Raw genomic sequence first — 11,115 nt, 5'->3', positions numbered from 1 at the left:
AGGGCCCAGCATCTTGGAGCTAGGAGCTCCAGCAACTGGCTCGCATCACTCCCATTAGGCAGGCAGGAAAACTGAGACACAGAGAGTAACAATAGTAATAACTATTCAGATCCTACCGTGAGGACGGCATTATGCTAAGAGCTTTTACGTTCACGATTTTTCATGAATCCTCACCACGACCCCTGGAGGTAGCTACTATTCCCATTTCTCGGATGAAACCTTTGAGGCTCAGACAGGGATAGACATCCGGACATGATCACGCAGGGAGCTAAAAAGCTGCGGCAGGGCTATCACGAGGTCCCCTGTGCCTCAGCCCAGATTCCTGCCCTACCTCACCCTCACCTCCACCCCCACCGCCACCGACCCCCTGACCCTGGCACCACCCTGCTAGCAAAGTTGGGAGTCCCTCGGAGCGCGCTGAGTCTGGCGGCAGGTGGATGGGTTTTTCTCCTCATCCCGCTGGATAGTATTTCACGTTTTGAAGCCAGTTGTGTTATGCTTTGCGGGAACTGGGTCCCTGGGGTGGTTGCCTCCACCCCATCCCGCCACCCGTTTGCACTCTCGGGTGGGGGGACGTTGCGGGTACCGCTTTAAAAATCCCAGCCTGGGCAAAACTTTGATGATAAATCAAGCGGCAGATCCCTCCGCCGCCGCCTCCTCTGGGCGGGCGGGAGGGAGTGGGAGGGAGGGGGTGCGGCGGCGCCGGCGCCGAGCGGAGTGGCCTTCCGCGGAAGGGAAGAGTCCCGCAGTCGGAGGCGGCCGGCTGGGCGTGCGCTCGCTACCCGCACCCGGGGCTGGACCGGAGCCGGGCGAGGGCTGGGGCCGGGGCCCGGCCAGCTTCGGCGAGCGAGAGGCAGCGGCCGGAGCTGGGCAGCCAGGCCGCATCCGGCAGGGAACGGCGGGCGCGGGGTCTGCGGTCTCCTGAGCCCCGATGTGAGGCGGCGGCGCCCCGGCCCGAGCGCGCACCATGGGGGCCCCGCTCGCCGCGGCGCTGGGCGCCCTCCACTACCTGGCACTTTTCCTGCAACTCGGAGGCGCCACGCGGCCCGCCGGCCACGCGCCCTGGGATAACCACGTCTCCGGCCACGGTGAGTTCGGTCGCCGCCCCCGCGGACTTCCCCACCAAACCCCACCCCGGGCTGCGCCGCTCCAACTTGGCCGTTCCCGGGCTGGAACCCGCGTCGGCCCCGGCGGGAGTCCCGTGGCGCCCCCTGCCGGGTCCACGGACCCGCCCTGGCACCCCGGCCGCCCCTGCAGAGGAAGGGGCACCCCGCGTGCAACCCGGATCGATCCCGCTGTAGCCGAGAGCCCCCTCCTCCCCAGCACGCTCGCGCCGATACACACACCTCCAGGACCCCACGTATTCACAGCCAGGGGCACACTCACTGTTCCCACACTCACAACTCCTGCCCTCACGCATCTCCAGCCGCCTGCTCCGATCCCCCTCCTCACTCGTAACCACTCACACTTATGCCCGCTGCACACACACACCGGCACCACGGTTGGGGGACTCACACCCTGCCAGCTGGCACCCAGGCGCACGCACTCTGCACAACTCTTGCCTGCCCTTCTGCCTGCAGACACACACACACACACACACACACACACACTTGTGAACACACTTTGCTCGCCCACTCCTCTCTGCCCATCTGCCTTTCCCTTTTGTAGGTTTAACCCTGTAGCTGCCCTCATCCCCTCTTACTCCTCATCTGCCCCTTGGATCACTGGGAAAGGTCCTGGGGACAGAAGACCCCGCGTCTTGAGAACTGGTAGACCCGAGCTGCAGCTGCCCCTGCAGGGTCGGGGTCGGAGGCTTGCTGGGAGCCCCTCAAACACACTGGAATAGTTGGGATTGCTGCTTCCAGCCACAGGCGTGGACGGGGAAGAGGGATGCTAGGTGCTTCTGTCTTGTCTCTGGGGGTGGGTGGAAAGCCCCCCGCCATCCTTCTGTAGGGTACCCCCCCATCCTCAGCCTCGGCCCTGAGGATTGAAAGGTGGGAAATCAACTCAGCCACCGCGGGAGCTGGGGAGCAAGCAAGCAACCCCACACTGGTTGCCTGAGTCTGGGAAGCTCCTTTTAGCCCCAAAGGAGCCCAAGTTGGCAGTGGAGTTGTAACATCTGAGGCTGGTAGCTCGGGGCGGGGGGGGGGGGGGTTCCCCTGCCCCTGTGAGCCAGGCTCCAGAATGGGGACCAGAGCATAAATGAAAATGGAGACGCTTCTTCCATCCATCCCTTCCCAGTCCAGTGGGGGCGGCTGCAGCACCAGTGCTGGGCACTGTATGCCCAGGGCCGGTGGGGAGGTCTGCACAAAGAGCAGAGAACTGTGTGATTAATTCCGAAGGAAGGAGTGAGGCGGGGGGGAGTAGGTAATCAGAGGAGGCTTTGCTGGGGCCTGATGCATGAGTGGGATTGTTCCCAGGGGCACGGGCGCTTCCAAAGCCCTTCTCAGGGTCTCTGCTTTTGGGGAACCATGATTCCCTGCACCTTCTGCCTTACCACGTTTGATAGAACTGCTCTGTGTATCATCTGCGCACCCTTCACGTCCTCCATCGAATTTCTACTGACCTGGCCGGAGCGCTGGTAAATAGGGGAAGGCTTATGCTGATCCTCAGTTTACAGATGGGGAAACCAAGGCTCAGAGAGGTGAAGGGACTTGCCCAAGGTCACACAGTGAGTGAGCGGTTGAGCTGGGACTGGCCACCGGGTCTGTCGGGCAAAGACAGAGCTTTTTCCAGGACATTCATCTCCCCGTCAGATCCCCTCCCATTTAAAGGAAACTGGGAATCCCTCCTTCCGCTCCCCTCCTCGCGATGCTCAGTTCCTTGGCACAGTTAGAACTTATACTAGGAGGTTTTCCAAGGAAGGGTTTTCCTGCATTTGCAGTCCCGAGAGATACGAGGACTGGGGCTCTGAGGTTTATGGTCATCCTGTCCCTGGAGCATCAGACCTCAAGGATTTGGGTGCTACTCTGTCATTCCTGAGGTCCTGAGGGTCTGCCCTTTGTGTGGTAGTCTCTTCCTGCCCCCTGGTGCCGGGCGTCCTCAGGGGCACAACTCTGCCATGCCAGCTGGAATGTCACCTCTGAACCCTGGACAGGTCCCGCTAAGGCCCAGAGGAGGGGCTAGACAGAAAGGACACAGCACTGACTGCTGGGGGCCCTGGCTTCTCTCACTGACCCCCCTGTGCAGTTCTGGGCAAGTGGGTCAGCCCCCTGTGGGGCTCCTTCTGTCCCTCAAGAAACAAGGAAGCCAGGCTGCTCTGCAGGGGCCAGACTGCCTTCTCCCAACATTGCCAGGTTCAAAGTCACCAAGTAGTGGATGCCGAGGAGCCCCCACGGCGGCCCCTCTGCCGGGCCAAGTGCCCGCCACCACAGGAAGGGTTTGGAGCCACTCACTTAATCACAAAAAGAAACTGTTATTAATGATAGTGAGACGCGGCGAATAAGTGGGTCATGTCTAATAAGCCATTTGTGTTCAGGAGGAGAATACCAATTTGATAAAAGCTGTGTGTGCTGAAAAAGCCCAGAAATTGCTGTTTAGCAGATTGGAGCCTGATCGTTTCATTATTCCTGGGCTCCGCATGTCCTCGGCTGATTCAGGAAATGTGGCCGGGTTAGGGAGGGGTCTCGGTGCCTGCAGGTGGGGATGGGAGGCTGGAAGTGGGGGGCTCCTCCGGAGGAGCCCACGGACCCCAACCACTTGGCGGTTGCTCCCCTCTCCAGCTCAGTCCGAGCCCAGCCCAGCCGCCAGGCTGACGCCTTCCCCCCCCACCACCCGGGACTTGTCACAGGGAGAGCCCGTGGTCAGGTGGGTCCGCAAGGACATCTGTCTCGCTTCCCATCTCCCTGCTACCTGCACTCAGCCCACTTCGCAGAGGGCCTTTTAAAGGCATGAGGATCGAATGGGGGAGTGAATGGAGCATGCCTCTTAGGGAGGCACAAGGGACTGAGAGGCTGGGAGGGTGGTGGCCAGTATTCGCCCCTAGTAGGTATTCCGTTAATGGCAACTATTTTGAATTTTCCTTATCAGAAAGGGTTAGCTCATTGCCATAAGCACAGCAGAGGTGGCGGGGGAGCGGGGGGGAGCGAGGAGCTAGCATTTATGAGCTGCCTACTATGTGCTGTAGGTGCTACCAAACCCCTTGCCAGTGTTCACTCACCAAGGTTGACACTATTCATGCAAGGCTGGGGTTGGAGAGAGGAGAATACTGAGGTTCAGAGAGGGCCAGTGACTCGCCCAAGGTCACTGAGCCTGTGTGGGGAGCGGAAGAGCTGTGCCTGCCTCCTCCGGGACGGCCTCGAGGCAGGCTCGGCCAGTCACGTGACAGGACTTCTTCCTTCCGCACGGCCTTAGCTGAGCCTTCCAGCTCCCCAGAGAACTGGCAAAGCAGTGGGTTCCAGCAAGAGGAACCAGCCGCTTAGACAGGTGACGGGTAGGGTCTTGCTGAGGCCACATGCAAGTTTAGAAAAAGACAGCTGGGCTGGACTCTTTCTCCAGTCCTTGTCCCAGGTCTGGGCCAGGGCAGGGGTCCTGAAGGCGGGACCTCTGTGCGCATCCTGCAGAGACCTCCTGCCTTGGAATCACCGGGGAGTTTGTTAAAATGCAGATCCCAGGGTCCCCCAGACCCATTGGCCAAAATGATTGTTGATGAGACCCTGGAATCTGCATTTTAATAAGCTCCCCCGATGATTCCTGCGCAGCCGGAGTTTGGGAGCCACTGCCTAAAGTATTCACCCACGTGTAGGGACAGGATATTGTCTTGTCCAGGGGCTGCTGGGTTGATTTGGTTTTGCAAGAGAGGGAGAGGGCCACGCTGGAGCAGGCATGTGGACCCTGAGAGGAGACCCAGGAAGCCTGATACTGAAGCAAATGTCCATTCTGCCACCCCACCCTGCCACACACACACACACACACACACACACACGCACGCACACACACACCTAGGCCAGCACGTTCAATTATTAATACACCCCAATGCAGACACAGATCCTGGCTTGGCCCGGCGCTTTGTCCATTGAGTGATTCACCGTCCTGAGGTTCTCTCTGTTGCCAGGAGGGAGCAGCGGGGTGCTGAGGGAGGGGCGGGGGCCACCGGGCCGTTTGGCAAACAGCCTGTGCACTGGAAAACGACTCTGGCATTATCTCATTCCTTACTGAACTGTTGGTATCTCCCCATCAATAAGCTGGCTAGTTTGGTGGCTGGGAGACGGAGAAAATTGAGTGCTGTCTTCCGAAGGTTATGATGTTAAAAATGTGTTCGCATTGTCTCGGGTGGTGGTGATTATTCTATCAATTACGCCCGTAAACACTCGGCCTTGGGCTGAGGGTTCCCGGCCTCCTGTGGGGAATCGGCCCTCACAAGCGGTTTTCCCCGAGTCCTTCACATCAATTGGTTTTGACACCTTGCCTATCAGCCGCTCCGGCGGCCTTTTCCCGAAGCAACGGGAGCCGCGGGCGGCCAGCAGGACAGGAATTCGGCTCATCTCCACGGTGACACGGTGACAGCAGAAGTGTTGGGGGAAGTCTCCTTGTGATAAACAAGTGGGCAGGGACAGGGGTGAGGGAGAGTGGTCAGCCGCCAGGACCGGAGACGGAGGGGAGGAACAAAGCCATGGGCAAGGGTGCATTTGCCCAAACTGCCTGGGAGGTTAGTGTTTGGCTTGGGGGTCACCTTATCCAACGCTGTGCAAATGAAGTGAGAAATATACAGAAGGAAGTGTTTACTGCTTGTCATGCCAGGGCCTTGCATGGCATTGTTCCATCTGATCCCCACAAGCACCCTAAGAAGAAGGGACCTTTTCTCTGGCCCAGTGTATTTTTGAGGAAACTGAGGCCCAGTGAGGTTAACAGCCTCGCCTGAGGTCACACACCCAGCAAGTGCTGGAGCCTGGATTTGAACCCCGGAGTGTGACTCCAGACCCCGCGCTCACAATGCTGTTGAGTCCCAGAGGCGAAGAGTTTTTGGAGACGTCCAAGGTCTGAAATCTTAAAACTTTTGTGTATTCCAAGCTGATGTAGTTTTAAACATTCGGTTGATTTTAATTTCGTAAGGAATCCATGTCTTTAGAAGAAAAGTCACAAAGCCGGAGCCCCTCCTCATCCTTACAGACCACGGCAAGGGCATCCCGGGCTGGGCAAGGCTGATGTCGCCTTGCCGTGGACGGACCCAGGCCCCGCCCCTTGGGTACATAGGAGAGGCTGCAACCCTGAGGGTCACGGGGTGCCAGGGTGTGTCCTCCTCTCCCCCGCCCCGGCGAGGTGAGACTCTTCTATCAGAAAAAGGGCCGGTGATCTCACTGGGGGAAGAAATCCACCCCTCCACCAGCTGGTGACCCTGAGGTCCCTCTGGCACCTGCCGCTGGGGGAAGGGAGGCGGAGACGGGGAGCCAGAGGGGCTATCGCCCCTTCGGGTCCCCGTCCCCGCCACGGGGCCCCCTCCCCGTCCTGGAAGCCAGCAGAGGAGTCTCTGGGACTCAGCTCCCTCACCCCCAGCTGAAACCTCTCTTCAAGGACCCTCCGCAGCCTTTGGGTCCTACCTGAGAGATGGTTTTAGGCAGCACCCGGACACAACCTCTTACATTTTAATCGTTCGCATTTATTTTAATGTGGATTGGAAAAATAAAACCGGCACATCAAAACTGTGATTTCACGGATATGATCGCTTAGGACGAGGCTAACGGGCATATGAAAAAACAGTGGGTTAGTTTATAGGAAACCAGTCAGACAGGCCAGGGAGGGTGGTCCACAGGCAGATCTGTGTGTAGGAATGACTGCACTTGGGGGTTGTTGGCCCGTGGGCTGCCTCCTCCCACCTCCTACTCGGGGCTCTCATTGGGAACCTCTGGCCTGACAGAGGCCGCTGCCGGGTATTGGAGGCTTGACCATTCACTTAGTCCCTCCTTCATTCAACAAAGATCAGCCGAGCACCTGCCATGCACCAGGCTCCTTTAGCCACTGGGGACGTAGCAGTGAAGGAGACAGATAAGGTTCTAGCTCAGACAACTAAACCTATAAAACATACATAGAAGTATAAATTGGGATAGGAGTTGAGAAGCAGCGATGATGTTCAGCCCAGAAAAGGCACTCCCTCCCGGGGCAGTGAGGGGACCCCATAGTGAGCTCCCTGTCACAGAAGATATGCAAGCTGGACCCAACCATTTATTAGCTGGGGGCGTTTTGGAGGGAATCCCTGCTTTATTTCCCAAAGGAGCACAGACTGGTGAAGTCGGCAGAGAAGTCAGAACACAGTGGGTGGTTAATGACGGTCTGTCACACAGCGAGTTAGAGATGGGCCCAGGTGGGCGGGGCTGAGGATGCCCGGGCCCCACACAGGGGACGCGGCAGGGGTGAGGGCCTTTGCTGGCTCCTGTGTTGAGAGGTGCGGGCAGTGGCTCCTTTGTGACTTCATTAAAGTTAAAGTGCCAGAGTTCGGGGGTGGGAGAAGTAGACCCTGAGCTTTTAGCCAACCCTCCCGCTAACTCTGCCTTGCTGGGTAGCTTGGCAGGTCCCTGCCCTTCTCTGGGCCTCGGCACCCCCAACGATGGCAAGTTTACCTAAGCTCTAAGCCTCTGGAGTCCTTCCAGGCCCTCTCCTTTGTCCTCCAGGCAGCAGGTGAGGCTGGAGTCCACGGCGGTGAGGAACTCCGTCTAGCACGTGATGCTTCGTCTCAGTGGCCTTCGGGGGTCTGGGAACCAAGACGCCAGGCAGCGTTCATCCAGTTTTTTCCTCTGTGCCGATCATCTCCCTTACCTCCTCCTTGAGGCCTCACACGCCCCATGGGGAGGGTGCTCCCATGTTACGGACTAGGACACGGAGGCGTAGGGGGTGATGTGACCTGCCTGAGGCCACACAGCTGTTGAATGGCAAAGCCAGGCTTGAGCCCAGCTTATGGGGCTGCAGAGCTGGGGTTCTGCCCTGCTCATCTGTCCTGCTCCTGGCTGCCAAGCCCGGTGGGCGTGTGGACACTTGCTTTGTTCCGGAGCGGCACCCTGGCTTCGTCGGACTCTCTCCGGGATGCCAAAGTGCCGGAAAGGCCAGGGTCTGGCTGAACAAGCTCGATCTGAGAGCCTAGGCTCCTGGATCCGAGTCCGGCACTGTCAGTGGGGGTGGTGGGACCCTGGGTGCAACTGCCTGGCTGTTCCGCAGGGAGGGGGCTGGTGGCTTTGTCTGAGCGTGTGTCTGGAATGCGTGCATTTGGGTGTTTGATCGTGTGCGGTTGGGATGTGGCTGGGCGGGAAGGAGCCGGGTGGTCCCTCTAGCGTCCCAGCCTAGGGGGGCCAGGCTGTGCCCTCTGTGCCATAGCCTTGGCTTCTGAATCAGCCTCCCCGGCCCCTCCAAGCTGATGCCCTTGGGACGTGAGGCATAGATGCTCTGGGAGCATCTGGAAGGTTAGAGCTGGAGCTGGGGCCGGGGGGGGAGGGCCTTGCTCAGAGCTATCAATTAGGGGGCTGGCAGTGGCCATCTGTGGCAAGTGCTCTGCCTGCCCCTCTCTCTGGATCTCTCTCTCCGGGTTGGACTCTCTCCCTCTGTCCTTCAGTCTCTCTCCATCTTTCTTTGTCCCTTTCCCTGTGTCTGCTGCATCCGTCACCCTCCCTCTTCCCATCTCCCCACCTCACCCTGTCTGTCTGCACCTGCACACACGTGCACGCACGCACACGCGCCCACACGCACACACTCCTCTCTCCAGGTCACGTCTAGGATCACACACGCGTGTATTCTGGGTAGCATGATGATACCCACACAGAGCGGGCACCTGAGAAATGTCAGTTGAATGACTGAAGTGAATGAATGAATGGTGATGTTACAAGGGGGTGAAATGAAATGGTGATGTTACAAGGGACACCGGAGCTTGTCTAGGCTAGTGGTTCCTAATTTTCGTGGAGGTCACAAGCCTCTTGAGCATCTGAGGAAAAATGGATCACTTCCTTAGAAAAATGCCACACCATTTTTGGTTAGTGCCGGTGGGTTCGTTGAGGCCCCCAAAGCTCACCTGCGGTCCCAGGGGAAGCAGCCTTCATTTCACTGGGGAGGAAACTGAGGCCCAGAAAGGAGCCAGGGCCAGCCCCAGGATGCAGGGCAAGCCCTCAGCAGAGCCGGGAGTGGGTCCTCCTCCTCCTCCCCCGCAGCTCTCCCATGTGACCTGGGGGTGGAGTTGGGGGGGGGGCTCTGGAACAAGCTTGTCACTTTCCCCAGCAAGTTCTGGGTGAGTGTCTCCAGGGGGTGGGCGCGGGGGAGAGGTAACGGAGGACAGCCAGCCAGAGACGAGAGCCCTGGAAATGGCTCAGGCGGGCGAGCCATCCGGAGGGGCGGGGGGGGGGGGGGGTGGTGTCTCTGAAGGTTTCCCACGAGAGTGGTCCCCATGTCCTGGGGCAGTCAGGAAGACTTCCGGGGGGAGGTGGGCTCCTTGAATCCAGGGCTGAGGGCTGGGTTGAGGGGATTCCAGAGGCCAGGGGAGCCTCCCCTGACGGCCTGGGTCTGACAGGGGCTTCAGTGGGAGAGTCGTGCATGTGTACTGGGCAAAGCAGGCTGCGGAGCTTGGTGTTGACCCCCACCAGCTGGAGGCTTTCGAGTGGGGAGGGTGGGGGTCTGGCGTCGGGGTAGGACCGGCCATGTGCCTGAAGTGGGGGCTCAAACAGGACTTGGAGGCTGGAGGGGGAGAGGCTGTTTCCTGGACTAGGCCCGAACTCGCAGGCTCGTAGGATGCCGGGGCCGCAGCGTCCAGGGGGCGACAGAAACGTGGGCTCGGTGGGAGATGGGAACTGGGTGTGCACGCGTGCGCGTGTGTGTGTGAGTGTGTGCGCGCACACTGGCTTCCTTTCTAATACTTGAGCACCCCAGGCTCCTCAGCACCTGCCCCCCAGTGATTTCATCTGCCTGGCAGGCTCCCCCCCTGCCTCCCCCCCACCCTCCGGCTCCCTCCACCGTGCTTCGTGTACCTCCTCACAGGGGCGCGTGACCTGTCAGAGCCTCACCGCGGTCATCCCAGCGGGCACCCCAGGCACCCGTCCACACGCCATCTTGCAGAAGAGGAAACGGGCTTAAGAGGTGGGTGGGCTGGGGGCCCACACCTAGTTCAAGGCAAGGGAGCAGAGCCCCACCTTCCCCCCCCCCCCACCCAGCCTGGCGTGATAAGGTTGTAGGGGATGGTACGTGCCCGGGCTTTGGGGTCAGATGCTCTTGGGCTCAAGTCCCGGCCCCCTACTCAAGCTCTCTGAGCCTCACTGGCCAACTTGGGGCCGGGGGTCTTGACTGAAGCCCCTCTTCTCCCAACCCTCAGGTTTGGTTCCTGGCTGAGGGCAGGGAAGGTGAGAGCAGACGGCAGCGTGTCTGTTTTGCTTTGTGAGGTTTTAAAAAAATTATTTCCGGCCTCAGAGGCGGCAGCAATTATGGCCGGCTCACTGGGGAGCCGTTTGCCGCCTGTCATTGGCCCCAGGAAAGGGTCCCTAATGGAGGCCCGGCGGCCAGAGTGCATGGTAGTGAAAATAACGCTCCAAACAACCCTGCACTAATGGTCTCCTGGCAGGCAGACGAGAGGGAGGGGGCGGGCAGGCTGGCTGACAGCTGACGGAAGGCCTCTGGGGCAGGGGGCCCTGAGCCTCACCGGCTGGCCTCCTCATGTCCCCCAAACCCCAGCAGTGGTCCCTGGACTCCAGTTAGGCGCTGGGAGTCCTGAGCCCCATCCTGGCTCTGCTGCTTTCTGTTGAATCTCCTCCCGGGCAGAGGAAAAGCACTCAGTGCAAAAGCCCTGGGGTGGGGCAGAACCCCGTCAGCTAGGGATTCTCTGGTTCTAGAACAGTCCTTGCGTTTCAGAAGGCTAGTCTTCTAGGGGAGGAAAAGGGAGGTGGGAGTCTTGGGGCAAGAGGAGCCGGAGCAAGGCCACCCTGTGAGAGGCGGCGTGAATAGCGGCCCGATCATCACCAACCTGATAAAGCTCCATGGAGCCCACTAGGTGCCGGATATTTACGGGGGTGCGTGATCCTCTTGAGTGCCCATGATACCCATTTGACAGATGAGGAGACTGAAGCTCAGGGCTTTGCCCACCACAAGGAAGCAGAGTTGGGGTTCACATCTGGGTCAGCCTGACTCCAGAGCTCGCACGGTTTCTGCCGCTCTGCT

The 11,115-nt window shown here is 59.5% G+C and overlaps 1 protein-coding gene across 1 annotated transcript in view; it reads left to right on the top strand.

Moving 5' to 3' along the window:
• The first annotated feature begins 895 nt into the window (after window positions 1-895).
• The window catches only part of VSTM2L (V-set and transmembrane domain containing 2 like), a 37,132-nt gene continuing 26,912 nt past the window's right edge, over window positions 896-11,115 (top strand). The window contains 1 exon segment of the mRNA XM_030309630.1: window positions 896-1,088. Coding sequence (XP_030165490.1) covers window positions 968-1,088 — 121 coding nt within the window. The 5' untranslated portion in view covers window positions 896-967.

Source organism: Lynx canadensis, chromosome A3, assembly GCF_007474595.2.
Source record: "Lynx canadensis isolate LIC74 chromosome A3, mLynCan4.pri.v2, whole genome shotgun sequence".
Taxonomy (NCBI): domain Eukaryota; kingdom Metazoa; phylum Chordata; class Mammalia; order Carnivora; family Felidae; genus Lynx; species Lynx canadensis.
This window is presented reverse-complemented; position numbering and strand designations above follow the sequence as displayed.